Source organism: Microchirus variegatus (genome assembly GCF_963457635.1).
Source record: "Microchirus variegatus genome assembly, chromosome: 7".
NCBI classification, from domain to species: Eukaryota; Metazoa; Chordata; class Actinopteri; order Pleuronectiformes; family Soleidae; genus Microchirus; species Microchirus variegatus.
This window is the reverse complement of record NC_139808.1, coordinates 1,512,841-1,530,409: the sequence shown is the minus strand read 5'-3', so window position 1 is coordinate 1,530,409 and position 17,569 is coordinate 1,512,841. Positions and strand designations below refer to the sequence as shown.

The window sequence follows — 17,569 nt, the reverse complement described above, 5'->3', positions numbered from 1 at the left end:
ATGATTTTTCTAATGGACCTCCAGATGATGCTGCTGGACGTGATTTACTTCGTCCTGCGTAACTCTTTGCGGGTCATCCTGCGCCCGCGCACCAAGCAAATCCAGGGCGAGCTGGTGCTGATCACCGGCGCGGGAGGAGGCCTGGGTCGCCTGTTCGCGCGGGAATTCAGCAAACACGGCGCAGACGTGGTGCTGTGGGACGTCGACAGCGCCTGCAACGAGCAGACGGCCAAGCTGGTGCGCGAGACGGGGGGCGAGGCGTACGCGTACACGGTGGACGTGACCGAGCGCGAGGACGTGTATCGCAGCGCAGAGCTCGTGAGGAAGGACCTGGGCCGCGACGTCACGATGCTGGTGAACAACGCCGGCGTGGTGGCCGGGGAGCGCATGTTAGAGTGTGCGGATGAGCTGATAGAGAGGACCATGAAGGTCAACAGTCACGCGCACTTCTGGGTGAGAGGTCGCAAATCTGTGTATTAGAATGACGTATGATGATGATTTTTTAGAAATCAGTGCAACTAATAACCGATGATTAATGCCGATTTTTTTGATATGATGGACCAGTAATACAAAAATAATGGGTAACACTTTATAATAAAAACACACTATTAGCATTAGTTAAAGGTGCCATATGTAAGAATGTGGCCAAAAACGGTTACTACACTCAAATTCAAAATTCCGAGGTCTTTTAGGTTTTCGTTTTCTGATGTAACTGGCAACCCGTGGTTGCTCGGCAGCTGGGACTCTACTGACTGCAATGACTGGTAGACGGCGGTAGGTGGCGCCGCATGCCAAAATATGATTTCAAAACATAAACATGATTTGCAGTCTGCAAAAGATTTTTATTTAATGCAAATATTTTGGCTGTTCAGTTTGTTATATGAACATTATTCCAGAGTCTCTGTGACATATTAGGACCAGTTGCTTTAGATTTATTACATAATGCACCTTTAAGCATTAATAAATATTGAATTCATCATTTATAACACATGAATACTAGTAGTAGTATGTAGTTTATCAACAGTTTAAAAGGATAGAAGTGTCCAAATAGCTGCTGCAGTCGCTCAGTACATGCCAACACTTCAGCACATGAGTAAAACATGTATAACTGTGCTTATAAACTACATACTAATGAGTATCCACGCGTTATAAATGATGAGTTCAATATTTATTAATGCTAATAGTGTGTACTTGTTATAAAGTGTTACCGAAATCGGTGCAGCCAATGCCGATAATTGATGCAGAAATACTTTTTTGTTCCGCCATCTGATAAACTAATATTTAAATGATAACAAGCGACACAGATATGCTGCTTAACGTCAGTAAGCAGTTAATGATCAACACTAACGGTCTGTCTCTCAACAAACGAAGGCTTGAAAAATGATCTCAATGCAATGCACAGCAAATATTATGGAATTCTTTCAGTTTTTGCCCCCGTTATAAGATCAAACAGTCAAAAAGTGTTCTGTTCAGTCCTGATACTCCCTGAGATCAAATCTCAACAAATGAACCCTACTGTAATCTGAATCAGTGAATCAGTTCAGTGAATAACGATAAAAAAATATCAGCTGCAGATTATTGTAACTCGTCAGTGTGACACATGACAAACACGAAAATGTACCGCGTTAATAACTTTATCCCCTTCACACTATGCTCTATAGGACTCCGATGTAAATCCTCTTAATGTGTAGCTGCTCGTGCAACGTAATCTTCCCTCACACGTTGAGCAATATTTAAGTCACGGCAGGTCATGTGAACACTTTACAGAATGTGTGTGTGTGTGTGTGTGTGTGTACCTCAGACAGTGAAGGCCTTCCTTCCCCAGATGAAGGCCCAGAATCACGGTCACATCGTGACCATCGCCAGCGTCCTCGGTCTCTTCAGCACAGCTGGTGTCGAGGTGAACCAAGACATGATAACGATTATTAAAGTTTATTATCAGATATCTATCATGCATGATGAAAAAAAAATCTAAAAAATCTAATATTTTGTTGGATTGGGTCAGGATTACTGCGCCAGTAAGTTTGCAGCAGTGGGATTTCACGAGTCTTTAGCCCACGAGCTGCTCACTGAGGACGTTAAAGGAGTGAAGACCACTCTGGTTTGTCCCTACATCGTGGACACGGGCATGTTCGAAGGCTGCAAGATACGGTCCGTCACAGATATAATTCAAGTCATTTGTAAATGAGCTATGGCCTCGCATTACATCCAACTAAATAAGGTCTTTTGTCGGCACCGTTAGGGAGGAAGTGGAGCTGATCTTCGCTCCCCTTCAGCCCCAGTACTGTGTGGAGCAGGCCATGAACGCCATCCTCATAGACCAGCCGCTGGTGTGCATCCCTCGTCTCACCTACCTCCCTTTCCTCGCCAGAGCGTGAGTATAAAAGCCTCACCTTTGTATGAACAAACACCCCCCCCCTCCCCAACACCCCCAACACCCCCCTACTTTTCAAGTAAAAGTGTGACTCACTTCCTTCCTCTTGCTCTCTTTCAGGCTGTTGCCATGGGAATCCAACGTGGTTATGTATCGTTTCATGGGCTCCGACAAGTGCATGTACCCCTTCATCGATCACAAGAGACAAGTGTCTAATGGATGCATTAAGGTCGAATAGTCAAATTTATCACAACTTTGGGATTACAAGCTCAATATTAACTTTAAATATCGTTTATTTGAACCAGGATAAGTGAGAATCGTGTGACTTTTGTATTTTATTTCCTGTTCTAATCGACGACTCTGCCAAGTGTTCAAGAGTACACAATAAAATAAAGTGTCAAGTCAACTGTGCAACAACAAGCCAGATTAAATCCTGGGCGGATCAAAATGGGAATGATGAGATTATTCTGGAATATCTGTGGCTAAACGATGTATAAACAAAATACAGCGCCGCGTTACGTTGACATACGATAAAGTGATTAAAGGTGTTATCACTGAGGAAAAATATTATCAATGACGAATGATGATGATTACTCTCCTGTTATACTCAAAATAAACGTTTTCGATATCAACTTTCAATTTTGACTGCTGATTTCAGCCGTGTATGAAAACCGAAAACAATAATTGTCAAAAGAATCAGAAGCCACACAGAATCCAAACGTAACGAGTAACAACGACTTCCCCCCCAACAGCGATGTTTCAAATAAACAAACCTATTTTAAATAATCAAATGATTTAAATGAGAAAAAACAGATGTTATTTATCATCCTATACATTTTCACACACGTGCATATCATTCATTACATCCCTCTGATTTAATAGCTCATCCTGTGAGTTTGACAAAACTTCACATCCAAAACATTCAGCTAATCTCCTCTCATTTTCCACCGCTGACAGACAAAGAAAAGGAAAAGACAGGGATTTTGTTTTGTGCACAGAAGCACTGAAGTTTAATTACCATGGAGAGTGGAGAGAGAGAGAGAAGGGAGGATGGCATAAGGGATGAAACAGGAGAAAGTGGAAGGGGGGGGGAAAACTGATGCCACACACACACACACACATCAGAGACAACGTCACATTACATCACACGCTAGTCACATTGAGTCACAAATTCTTCTTCAGTCCAGTCCTACATGGTAATGTCATGAACACACACTTGTGGTTGCTGATGTAAAGCACTCTAGGAAAATCAACAGAGGTTCGTGCGACGCTGCACCCTAGACAAAGAAAAAGGTCCAAACCTCTCGTTCGATCACCACTTAAAACATAAAACACTTAAAAACAAACAAAAAAAAAAAGAGTTAGCAGGTCTCACAAAGAGGAATCAAATTCTAGTCAAAACAAGAGTTCACAGGTCATCCGCCAACAAAGTTCAACTCCCAGCTCCTTGACTAGGATGCAGCTAATTCTTCTACCAAGCAAACGAAAGAATGCGTCCGATTAAACGACGGCGAAGGAAACTAGTTTTCCCTCGATGATAGCGAACAGTGACGAAAACACCAGAGCTTCCTGTAAGCCTTCTAAAAACGGACAAAGAACACAGTGTCTTGAGTTTTCTCTAGTGCTTTTTTACAGGCAACCAAACCTGATCAAACGGTGCCGTCCAGGGTCTGTGCCAATGTGCTTGAGTTAGCCTGTTTCAGGTGCATGTCACCTTCAATGTCCTGCTTGCCACACCTGTGGAGAACAAGTCAAGAGAACCCGATTATTGTTTATCGGCCATAAATGCTCCTGTGTGTCGAGTAGTCGTCAGAAAAAAGGGATGATTGCAAACACATCTATTCACAAAAAGCGTCAAATTCAATTTCTTTGTCTCGGAGCTAGAGCCTTTCCCTAACACGTAATACCAGGTCCTTTTTGTGTATTGTGTCTTGTATATTGTGTAATTAGCATGTCTAGACTGAACCGTCACTTTCCTACAACATCCGCAGGGAGTCAGCTCCCCGATACCTACAGTAGACAAAGAGGTGTGAAAACACTGCCTGGAAAGGCAGACTCCTTGTCTATTGGAGGAATGCGAAAGGGGAGTTGCTCAGGTATAAATGTGGAGGGCCCACTATCTTTCTCCAGCTGGGATCACTCGTGTGAAGATTGACCCTTTCCTTGCAAAGAAAGTAAAACCTTGTCGGCCGGCAGAAGTTTCTCTATTTCATTCTTCACCAGCAGCAGAGAATTTCAAACAGTAGCTGTGGATGTGTCATATCATCAGGGATGTAATTTATGAGTCAATGAGTGGTAATTCTACATATGCTGAAAATGTGTATTTATTCTTATTAGCTGCAAAGGTCGAAGCAGATTTTTCAACCGGATGTGGTGTCTTTAGGATGTGGGAATATGATTTATTTATTTATTTTTACTTTTTTGCGACTGCTTCATGATGTTTAGAGCTGAAACGATGAATCGATTATTAATCATCAACTATTTTGATAATGGATTAATCCGTTTGAAGCTTTTCTTTCATGATTGAACAAAGAAATCATTGAAACTGAATGATTTTGGTTTGTGGACGAAACAAGACATTCGAGAAAATCGTCATTTCCTCGTTTGACAAACACTGATCAACGTTTTATGACATTTTATGGTTATAGCAATACTATGGTGGGACTGTGGCGACTCATTTTCCTAAGTTTTCAAAGTTTGCAGCTAATCATCATTCAATAGCTTGCGATCACCAGTTGCTAAAGCATGAACTGCATCTGTTAATTCATCGCAGACCCCAATCTCATTTCTAGCATGATGAAAATATCATTAGAGTGGAAAAGTCAAGCCGCACCGGCCGAGCAGAGGCCTGACGACGGTGGGTTAACCCAGAGCAGGAATTACAAGAGTGGATCATCAGAGAGAGGAGAAAAAAGAGAAATACTATGAAAATAAAAGAGAACTCCAACAGCACCATCCTTTAGAGGTGAAACCAAAATAAATCAAGCCCAAGTCACTTATCACAACTGTTTTGGTTATACAGTGTGTGTGTGTATGTGTGTGTGACCTCCTTTTACCATTGTACTCGCATGACAGCAAGGCAAGTAGAGCAGGACGTACGATGATCCTATGACTCTGAACACTATTGTTTTGTACTAATGCTTTACTCACACGCACACACCACACACACACACTGTCACAGTCAGACTGGCTATTGAAATTCTGCCTCATTGGTAAACTGTGAAAACATCCTTAAGGGCTTTTACTGTTCCAGTAATGTAGTCCGGCAGGATTTGGTCCAAACTGATAAGACACTGCCTATGTCCTCGGCTGACAAACGTGTGTGTGTGACACAGCTTACCCAGAGACTGGTCCATTTCCTGCCCTTTCATTTAACTGCTGGTCCAACTCTGAGAGCATCTTCAGTATATTTAGTGCAGCCTGCAGAGGTGAAGAAACAGTTCAGTTACTTTAGTGAGCAGGTTTATCATCTCATCTGGAATTGATGCAAAGGGAGCACTCAGTGGTAGTAGCAGTAATAGTTATAGTAGTAGTAGTAGTAGTGGTAGTAGTAGTAATAGTAATAGTAATAGTAGTAGTAGTAGTAATAGTAGTAGTGATAGCAGTAATAATAGTTGTAGTAATAGTAGTAGTAGTAGTCGTAGTAGTCATAATAGTAGTAGTAGTAGTTATAGTAGTAGTCGTAGTATTAGCAGGAGTAGTAATAATACTAGTAGTAATAGTAGTAGTACTAGTAATAGTAGTATTAATGGTAGTAGTAATAGTAGTAGTAGTACTAGTAATATTAGTAGTAGTCGTCATAGAATTAGTAGTAGTATCAATAATAGTAGTGGTCGTAGTACTAGTAGTAGTAGTAGTAATGGTAATAGTTGTAGTAGCAGTAGCAGCAGTTATAGCAGAAGTAAAAGTACTACTAGTAGTAGTAGTAATAGTAGTAGCAGTAGCAGTAGTAGTAGTAGTAGTAGTAGTAGTAGTAGTAGTAGATGTCCTACTTTTGGAAACACAGATCCCTCTGATGTGACTCACATTAGTCAAAACATTGTGAGTAGTATAGAACAGAATTATAGAATCAGAAACAGAACTATGTTGGAAGAAAAATCTAACTAATCTGCCTGTGGACAAAACAGAAAGGACCTTGATAACAAAGTTTTTTTTTTGTTTTTTTTTACAATATTCCTCGATCATTTGTGAGATACACAAAACACTAGCACACCTCCAATAAGAGATGTTTTAGGGTTCAAATGTTTCTTATGACTTTTTTTTTTTTTTTTTTATAAACAATTGAAAGAATAGATTGTATTAAAGTATTAAAGCATAAAGACTAACCATATCATGACAGGATTCTACATCTTTCCCAATTCCATGACTGATGAGTGGCGGCTGGGCGGAGCAGTTAATCAGTGACACAAACTCGTTCTTATTGTTTTTGGGGAAATCTTTGTACTCCACCTGAAAGCAAAACAAAGACATTTGAGTGGAAATGGAACACACGCATAACAAATTACACCCACACGCACACACAGCTGCTTACCTGCAGGCTCTGCACCGATGCGAGATAGGCGAGCTGTTCTGAAGGCCTGGTGAGGGGTCCGTGGGGCAGTTGGTTTATATTGTTCTTGTTTTTTAGGATAGTGTCCGCGGTCAGGGACGCCCCTGCATAAAGCAGCTCGTTGGCGATCATGGCAGTGATTGTGGTTTTGCCCGGGTTGGGGATGTTTCGACTGAAATCCTTGGCCTGGGACAATTGGCAGGCCCCGACTGCTTGAGCCACCTCTGGCATCATGGGAAGGATCCCTGCAGGGAGCTGCTGATGGCTTAGGTAAGGCAGTCGGTAGTCGTCCTCTTTAGAACCTTAAAGGGAAAAGCACGTACGTAAAAATTAATTAGTGCTGGGCACTAGGTTAACGCACGTTAACACATGGCGCGTGTCCACGCGGAAAAAGACGCGTGTGACGTCGTGTTTACGTGTCGTGACACCGGAGTCCAGGCACCGCTTACCAGTTAGCTCCGTTAGCTGCATTAGCTTGATTAGCTCCGTTAGCGCGCGTAGAGTCAAACTGGAGCGGTCTGTTTATTAAACGAAAAGAGCAGCGGTACAAATAACCAGCGTACCTGTGTGCTGCGTATGTGTGCCTCTGTTTTTAAAGTTTAGCGTTACTTTAGAGCAGGGGTGTCAAACTCAAATACAGAGTGGGCCAAAATTTAAAACTGAACAAAGCCGCGGGCCAAGGTGGAACAAATTAACCTTTTAATAGGGACCCAAACAAGTTTTGCATTGAATATTGAACAAGCAAGGCTTATATAACTTTATAGTGACATGCAAAATCGAGTTTCAAATAATAATAATAATAATATTTAAAAAATATCAATGGCATATCAAATAAAATTTAAATAAAAACTGAATGCACCTTAAATACAGGATAAGCGGTAGATAATGGATGGATAAAAATTGAATGCCTCTTTTCTATTTGCAGCCTTCTGAGGTAAATATCAAAATAAACATATTACACAGGCTAATAATACATTTGAAAGTAAAATAACAATAATGAATGAATCAAACATTCAAGCCTTGAAGTAGCAAGAGAAAGTGCATGAATAAAACGTTAATTATTGCTCAGTTTGCTACACTGATTTGCTTTAACACTGAATATGGAACAAGCAACGCTTATATAACTTAAAAGTGCAAAATCAACTTTCAAAAAACAAACGAAAAAACATCAATGGCATGTTAAATAAAATTTAAATAAAAAATTGAATGCATCTTTTCTATTTGCAGCCTTCTGGGGTAAATATCAACATTAACTTTTTCCACAAGCTAATAAATTTGAAAATAAAATAACAATGAATACAAAACAACAGCAGAGCATTATGGGATTTGTAGTATTAGCGGTGAATGCGGTGTTACAGCGGCGGTGCCGCTGTATAATACCGGCGGGCCAGTTCTAATGTTAATTTGATATTGCCTCAAGGGCCAAATGAAATTACACGGCGGGCCAAATTTGGCCCGCGGGCCAGAGTTTGACACCCATGCTTTAGAGACTCGAGAGTCAAGTAAACATGACGTCACGCACGTCTTTTTCCGGTCAGTCATCATGGAAACGCGCCATGCGTTAACGTTGATGCCGTTAACCGACGCTATCGTGTTAACACTCCCAGCACTGAAATTAATAATATACAAAGAAGCAATAAATAAATAAACAAAGGCTAGAGGGAATACATCTCTTGATTATTATGTTAGTGTGACTGACAGGAATCAAACAGTCAGTAAGATCAGCTTTTAGAAATAGGATCAATAATACCCATAGTTGTATAGCATATAGTAGCAGAATAATGGTTGCTATTCCTCATTGTAACTCATTGGGTTCTTCCATTCTTCTCTTAAATATAATCATATCTTATTTTTATTTAACCAATCTATTAAAAAAAAAGAAAATCCTCACCCAATGCCACCTCCTCTACAGAGCCAGGCTCAAAGAAGGTCACTTTGCGCCCATCGCCAGGTTTTTTCACTGGGGTCTAAATATGACAAAAACAAGTTACCATCAGTATAGTAACGTGTATCACACTCTACCATTTTACCATTCAAGCCTTGCTCGTCACACATGTCTAGCTAGTACCTTTTCATCGTTTTTGAGTGCCGGTTTCGGGGGCTGGGGCTGAGGCACTTTATATCCTAAGAGGTCCAGCATCTTCTCTGCTGCGTTCCTCTTGGCCACCTTCTTGCTGGGTCCCAGTCCCTCTGCAGACTGGCCGCACACGCTCACCTGTAACACAACACACACCGCCACTTATGCAGATCAAATAACTGGACAGGAGGGAAATAAACAGAGACGTCATTTGCATAAGTCATGCTAACGAGATGACTCACTCACCTGCATGACAAACTCCCTGCGCCGTGGTAGACCTCGCTCTGTGACCATGCTGTAGTCTGGCTCCTTCTCCTTCTTGGCCTGCTGGATCTGAGCCAGGCGGCTGATGGGATTCATGCCCTGACCGTACTCTGGGCTGGTCTGTAGCTGCGGCGAGGAGACGAGGTCGTCACAAACCCGTGCACACGTGTGTGTACTGAAAGAACCTCACTCTCCGAAAAACTTACCTTGATAATGGATTTGGTTTTCTTTTTGATGCGTGGCAGCATCTTTTCCACGCTGGGTATGGGGGGCAGCCTCTTCAACTCTCTCAGCACAGCTGCTGCCGCCAGCTTCTTGGCGATCTTTTTACTTTTCCCCTCGCCCTCGCCAGTGAACTCCCCGACAAAAACACGCACCAGGAAACTCTTCATGTGTGGAGGGCCGTCTTCCTTTAAAACCTGTGAGAGAGTTTTCAAATTACTCTCAAAGTTGGGTGTAGAATAAAATATTGTTCAATACATGAAGTGGATAGGAGTCATGCTTATTATCTCGACAAAGACTATACTCATATCCGTACATGTGTACAAGTATTTGGCCAGTTAAGAATGTTTATTCTCTGGGAAGAATGATATTAAATGAGGATCCAACACTGACGACCTTGTCTTAACTTTAATTTCAGCAGCTTTGTTAATCATTAAGAACGGTTTGGGAGATATACTTCCGTTCAAAGGTTTGGGGTCACCTATACAATTTTCTTGTGTTTTCCATTAAAAGTCACACTTTTATTCATCAAAAGAGTTGCAAAATGAAGAGAAAAGATAGTCAAGACATTATTCCAAACAATAATTGTGCCCTTTCGTCAAAGAACCAGAAAAACTGTTTTCAGCTGTGCTAACATCATTGCACAAGGGTTTTCTAATCATCCAATAGTCTTCTAACGCCATTAGCAAACACAAAGTACCATTAGAACACTGGAAATGGGCCTCTATACACCTATGTACATATTCCATTAAAAACCAGAAGTTTGCAGCTAGAATAGTCGTTTACCACATTAACAATGTATAGAGTGTATTTTTCATTTATTTAATGTTATATTCATTGAAAAAAGTGCTTTTCCTTCAAAAATAAGGACATTTCTAAGTGACCCCAAACTTTTGAACGGCAGTGTAAATAAAGATCCAACACTCACGACCTTGTCTTCACTTTAATTTGAGCAGGATTGTTAATTATTAAGAACGGTGTGCAAGAAAAATCCTTCCAAACACACTTCAAGGATGCAAAACTAAACTCACACTCGGTTACTCACTGTTTCTTGTGTTTCCTGTGTGTTTTTTTTTCCCAGTGTAAAATCGTGCACAAAAGAGCCTTCACTGAAAAATATGTGTAAAGAAAAAATAAAATTACCTCAAAGTTGACAGGTAAGTTGCGTTTCAGTGCAATTTCAAACACTTGACTAATTTCTGATTTGTTGAGGTTCTCCTCCTCGGGCTCTCCGTTCATCTGCCAAGACCAGAATTCATATTAAACAACAACAAAAGCAGCAAATCAGTGTAGAACTACAAGGATGTGCTTGCGTGTGTGTGTGTGTGTCTTTACCCACCACTGGCAACTGTTGCAATATGGGCTCCTTATGCAGCACTTTTACGGCCTTGGCTGCAGCTTCCTGTTTAGCCAACTGCCGCGTACGTCCCTTTCCAATAAACTGCTGTCCTCCAATGGTCAGCTCCATTTGGTATAGCATCGGTCCCATTGGAGGAAATGGATAGTAGTACCTGAACACACACAAGACCGTCCATTTTTTACTCATAATCATGAAAAAGACACCTCATCTAATTTCCAAATACAGGAAACTCACTGTTGCATAGAGCGCTGATAAGGTCCTGGAGCCCGGACGTTGTAGTTGAAGTTTGGTGGTCTCACTCCCGGGTACGGGTCAATGGGTTTATACATAGGCTTCTTACCAAGCTTCATACATAGTGCATTCAACTCCATGGTGTGTGTCATGCCATCTACTGTACAGCCAACACACACACACAAAAGCAAAGTTAAATAACATGCAAGCACAATCTAGCAGTATAAAAAGCATAAGACAGAGACTGTGAGTGACAAAAATCAGTGGGAATTTCCCACCTGGGTTCTTGCCTGTGTGGCGCGGCGTTCTCATGGTGGGTTTGGGAAGTTTGGTCTCAACGAGTGCAGAGGAAGCAGCAGAGTGCTGGGCTTTCTTGATGCTGGTCCCTTCTGCCTCCCAGTGTTGATCTCCCAGTGTGAGCCTCACTGAGAAAATCTGACAAAAGGAAAAAAAAAAGGAGGAGGAAAATGGATCATTATGGTGAAATTATGAACCCACAGCATTTCCCAAATTGAACATAACAAACCATCATGGACCAATCTAGCAATTTTTTGCGTCACATCATGGTGTTTCTACCAATGTTAATTTCTTAAGTTACTGACTTAAATCATGTCACAGATCAACGAGTAAGAGTCGCAGTCTCAGTGTACCTTTGAGTGAGCAGGTCCTTGCTCACAAAGCAGCTTATACTCAGGTTGGATCTTATTGAAACGGGCTAACTCATTCACCAAACACATGGGGGTCTTCTCTTTAGGGTTTGCCATGTTAGATACTGTAAGAACAGAAAAATGTGCCCATTTTAAAATATATACATATTTACACGCATACATATATATACACGCGTACATATATACACAAACATATACATATTTGTATATATATGTACATATACATAAACATACATACATATATATACATACATACATATATGTACATATACATACATACATACATATACACATATATGTATATATATAAATATGTACATACATACATACATACATATATATGTATATATATACACATACATATACACATGTTTATATATATATATATACATACATATACACATGTTTATATATATATATATATATACATACATATACACATGTTTATATATATATAAACATGTGTATATGTATATATATACATACATATACACATGTTTATATATACATACATATACACGTTTATATATACATACATATACACATGTTTATATATACATATATACACACATATATATATACATATATACACACATATACATATACATATATACACACATATACATATACATATATATATATATATATATATATACACACATATATATATACACACATATATATATACACACATATATATATACACACATATATATATATACACACATACAGATATATATATATATATATATATATATACACACATATATATATACACACATACAGTACAGACCAAAAGTTTGGACACACCTTCTCATTCAATGAGTTTCCTTTCTTTTCATGAGTATTGACATTGTAGATTCACACTGAAGGCATCAAAACTATGAATTAACACATGTGGAAATATGTACTTAACAAAAAAGTGTGAAACAACTGAAAATACGCCTTATATTCTAGTTTCTTCAAAGTAGCCACCTTTTGCTCGGATTACTGCTTTGCACACACTCTGCATTCTCTTGATGAGCTTCAAGAGGTAGTCACCTGAAATGGTTTTCACTTCATAGGTGTGCCCTGTCAGGTTTAATAATTGGGATTTCTTGCCTTATAAATGGGGTTGGGACCATCAGTTGTGTTGTACAGAAGTCAGGTGGATACACAGCTGATAGTCCTACTGAATAGACTGTTAGAATGTGTATTATGGCAAGAAAAAAGCAGCTAAGTAAAGAAAAATGAGTGGCCATCATTACTTTAAGAAATTAAGGTCAGTCAGTCCGAAAAATTGGGAAAACTGTGTCCCAAGTCACAAAAACCATCAAGCGCTACAAAGAAACTGGCTCACATGAGGACCGCCCCAGGAAAGGAAGACCAAGAGTCACCTCAGGTGCGGAGGATAAGTTCATCCGAGTCACCAGCCTCAGAAATCACAGGTTAAAAGCAGCTCAGATTAGAGACCAGGTCAATGCCACACAGAGTTCTAGCAGCAGACACATCTCTAAAACAACTGTTAAGAGGAGACTGTGTGAATCAGGCCTTCATGGTAGAATAGCTGCTAGGAAACCACTGCTAAGGACAGGCAACAAGAAGAAGAGACTTGTTTGGGCTAAAGAACACAAGGAGTGGACATTAGACCAGTGGAAACCAGTCTGATGAATCCAAATTTGAGATCTTTGGTTCCAACCACCGTGTCTTTGTGTGACGCAGAAAAGGTTAACGGATGGACTCTACATGCCTGGTTCCCACCGTGAAGCATGGAGGAGGAGGTGTGATGGTGTGGGGTGCTTTGCTGGTGACACTGTTGGGGGATTTATTCAAAATTGAAGGCATACTGAACCAGCATGGCTACCACAGCATCTTGCAGCGGCATGCTATTCCATCCGGTTTGCGTTTACTTGGACCATTTTCAACAGGACAATGACCCCAAACACACCTCGAGGCTGTGTAAGGGCTATTTGACCAAGAAGGAGAGTGATGGGGTGCTGCGCCAGATGACCTGGCCTCCACAGTCACCGGACCTGAACTCAACTGAGATGGTTTGAGGTGAGCTGGACCGCAGAGTGAAGGCAAAAGGGCCAACAAGTGCTAAGCATCTCTGGGAACTCCTTCAAGAATGTTGGAAAACCATTTCAGGTGACTACCTCTTGAAGCTCATCAAGAGAATGCCAAGAGTGTGCGAAGCAGTAATCAAAGCAAAAGGTGGCTACTTTGAAGAACCTAGAATATAAGACATATTTTCAGTTGTTTCACACTCTTTTGTTAAGTATATATTTCCACATGTGTTAATTCATAGTTTTGATGCCTTCAGTGTGAATCTACAATTGTCATAGTCATGAAAATAAAGAAAACTCTTTGAATGAGAAGGTGTGTCCAAACTTTTGGTCTGTACTGTATATATATACACACATATATATATATATATATATATATATATATATATATATATATATATATATATATATATATATATATATATATATATATATATATATATATATATATATATATATATACACATGTAAAAGTTCACATTACAAGATATAAAATATGCAAGAATTTCTTCAGGACAAACAATCCAACCTGTTGTGGTATTGTAGGGAGTGGCAGAGCCCGCGGGGAGAGCAGAGCTCCTGATGGGCTGGCTGGCGCTCTCCGAGGGTAAGGTGCCTGATGCACACGGGATGCTGTAGCCAGGCTGCGGCTGCCCCAGCTGCAGTGGGGCAGGAGCAGCAGGCATGGGGCTAGATGGACACTGGAACTGGAGCTGGGACATTCTTGTAGGTATAGTTTAGTGGGCTGAGGTCAGGATAGGAATGACGAATGCCTTATGGGGGAGGGTACTGTTGATTGAGGAAGTGCGAATGTAAGCTCTGCGGAAAGAGAAAATAAAACATAAATTGGTACGCCACACATTGACAAATATGGGGGAGGACATGCTAAATCTACCCAGAAAAGCACAGCTCAAGTTTGTGAGTAGCACCTTATTTGCAGTGAGCTATCAGCACGAAGCTGCTGTGTTTTTGAACCTTCAAATTTCAACCTTGAAACGGACACATTTTGAGCCTGTAAATCATGATTTACAGGATGTCTAATAAAACATGAAGTGTTTTAATGATACATAACTGTCTTTTTTTCATACAAAAGGGGCTAATGTTAATCTCAAATACTGATTAATACTAAGATCATGGATATGTATGATTATTCATTACAACAAGGACAAAGTCATTTGATTGCAAAGTTATGTTACTTTGTGTACACAGTGTACTAAATGCATAGACCCAGTGATTTACACAGGATCCCAACAGAGTTCATCCAGCACGTCATCATTCAAGATGAAACTGGCTCTGGTTAACACTGAAGTCTAAAAATACTGCAAATTAATACCAGCTAAGAAAACACAAAAAACAGCAGTCAATATCCCCTCAGTGGCTCTTCTATATGTTCCCTTTGCAAACATAATGACAATATCATAGCGTTCCTATTGAGTAATGCTCAGGTCAGCACCAGTGACAACAACTTGATCTGTGCATATCCATTCCCTGCAACCAAAGGTATGCGTGGCATATATTTATCAAAATAATTTCCATATCAAGGAATCCAAAATATTCAGAGTCATTACCACAAAGCAAAAACAATGCATGTGTATACTGCAGGCTCCTTTGCGCTACTTTTGATTATTGGCAGCTCGACTGCCTCCCAATTAGGAGCCAGGAAATGTAGGAGCTTGGGAAGTATTGGGTTAATCTAGTTTTCATTTAAATGATTAATGCAGGACGACTTGTTAGAGTGTAATAGGTGAACAGTTAAAGTAGTTAACCGTTGGCCTTAAGCATTCTTATAAGGGAAGGAATGTGGCTTTGTGGGCCTGTGATGTTATTAAAACTTTTTTTTTTAATTAGATACCTTTGATAGATAGAATATCTAGCAATTGGTTTTTTGACCGTGATGTTACTGTTAAATCTAAAAATCGTACTTCACAACGTGAAACATCAAGATAACGTTTCTATGCTTTATTGAGGTATTGTTTCAAAAGAGTCAATGACGTTGGGTGGCTTTTGGAATTAAGTTAGCTAACACTAATTGGTGTGTGTGTGTGTGTGTGTGTGTGTGTGTGTGTGTGTGTGTGTGTGTGTGTGTGTGTGTGTGTGTGTGTGTGTAAAAGTAACAAATTCTATAAACACAGTACTGTGCAAAAGTATCAGGGCAATTGAATGTGTTTAACTAATAATTAATTAACATTAATTAGGGTTCCCACTGCAGATTAAAGAGAGCCAGGGCCGTCATGCTATTGATAAAGGGTAGGTCACACTAAATACCTGACTCTTTAAAGGTGCCATATGTAAGAATGTGGCCAAAAACGTTTACTACATTCAAATTCAAAATACAGAGGTCTTGCTCGGCAGCTGAGACTCTACTGACTGCAATGATTGGTAGGTGGCGCCACATGCCGAAACATGATTTCAAAACATAAACATGATTTGCAGTCTGCAAAATGTTTTTTTAATGCAAATATTTTGTACTTTACTGTTGTTGTTGGTGAGTTCAGTTTGTTATATGAACATTATTCCTGAGTCTCTGTGACATATTAGGAGGCCAGTTGCTTTATATTTATTACATAATGCACCTTTAACCCATAGAAGCTGTGTGTTTTTGTCTGAAAAGTATGTTGTTTTATTCACGAGCCGCAGTCAAATGTGTCACGAGCAATAATGCTGCACCGGCACAGGTCACACCTGCACAGAGGTGAACCCAAACAGTGGGAAAACACACACGCCCACTGTTAGCTTTGTCATAACGGACTCCTCATACACCACTTTAGTTGTCAGTGAGGATGCTACTGACACACAAACAGACTTGTTTTGATTCAACTCAATATAGCAGAGGTTGGGGAGTTTGTTGGGAGTTTTCCTCTCCAGTCTGTCTGCTGTGGAGGTTTAGAGACAATTAAAACTCGCATGAGCATGTACATGTACAAATACGCCCCTTTGTTGCTAAACGTTGGTTGCACTAAAACAACTTCACTGTCAAACTAATGCTAACTTAAACATTAGCTCACTGGATATACAAACACGAAGCGTTGACTGCTACACATATTTCACGAATACCAGTTATAGTTATAACTGGTTTTGATTTTTATTATAACCGTTTAAAGGTTTAAGACTCGTGTTATCACCACATAAGATAAAAAACAATTTGACATCATATGAAATCAGGCCAGGGAGTGATTTCCCTTCAGGAGAACGTTAGTTAAATGGCTTTGCTAGCTTCAGTGGCTGGAATGGATGAAAAAAAAAACAACAGTACATTTTTCTTAAACAAACGTGACCAAATATCACTGTAGTAAACGCGTTTCCGTGAAAATGTGCACCATCGTGACATGAACAGGATTATCTGACATACGTTTTTCTTTTAATTAATTCGACTCTCACTAGTCTGGAAACAGCCGGTGAAACTGCTAGCTAGCTAACCAGCGACAAGTCAGAGCACAAAGTAAACCTCACCTCGTCGCTCCTTTTGTTCGGTTTTTAGTTACTCCATAGGGCACGATGATTTGCGAACGTTCGCCTATAATACTGACCACTTTCAGAGGTCAGTCTTTGTTATTTTAGTAGCAAAATGCGGGCTGTGAGGAGATGGACATTGGGGCGACAGGGCAAACACTAAAGAGAATGGACCCAGTCTTGACTCCGTCTTCAGGAAATGACATCAGCCGACAGGAAGTACTTAAAAAATAAAGCAGGAGTAATCAATGATCGCCCCTTTTTTTTTTGTAACATATTAAAATAATTTTAAAACACTGTATTGACAGGATGTTATCACTTTTATTTTG

The 17,569-nt window shown here is 40.1% G+C and overlaps 2 protein-coding genes across 3 annotated transcripts; one reads left to right on the top strand and one right to left on the bottom strand.

The window, feature by feature from the left end:
• Window positions 1–2,612, top strand: rdh20 (retinol dehydrogenase 20; the record flags this gene model as incomplete). Its single annotated transcript, XM_083892554.1, has 5 exons — window positions 1–453; window positions 1,802–1,900; window positions 2,006–2,151; window positions 2,243–2,374; window positions 2,495–2,612. 5 exons carry the CDS (start codon window positions 1–3, stop codon window positions 2,610–2,612), a joined length of 948 nt encoding a protein of 315 aa, XP_083748680.1.
• Window positions 2,613–3,414: 802 nt separating this feature from the next.
• On the bottom strand, window positions 3,415–17,404 carry stau1 (staufen double-stranded RNA binding protein 1). Of its 2 annotated transcripts, none has more exons than XM_083891894.1 (15): window positions 17,241–17,404; window positions 14,320–14,609; window positions 11,728–11,849; window positions 11,356–11,512; window positions 11,081–11,237; window positions 10,826–10,997; window positions 10,630–10,725; window positions 9,471–9,683; window positions 9,247–9,390; window positions 8,992–9,138; window positions 8,815–8,890; window positions 6,906–7,225; window positions 6,701–6,823; window positions 5,715–5,794; window positions 3,415–4,111 (listed from the first exon to the last, which is right to left on the bottom strand). In XM_083891894.1, exons 2-15 carry the CDS (start codon window positions 14,510–14,512, stop codon window positions 4,024–4,026), a joined length of 2,088 nt encoding a protein of 695 aa, XP_083748020.1. In that variant the 5' UTR covers window positions 14,513–14,609; window positions 17,241–17,404; the 3' UTR covers window positions 3,415–4,023. The 2 variants fall into 2 exon arrangements, with proteins under 2 accessions (XP_083748020.1, XP_083748021.1); XM_083891895.1 differs by having other exon boundaries at window positions 11,368–11,512.
• Between the last annotated feature and the right edge of the window lie 165 nt (window positions 17,405–17,569).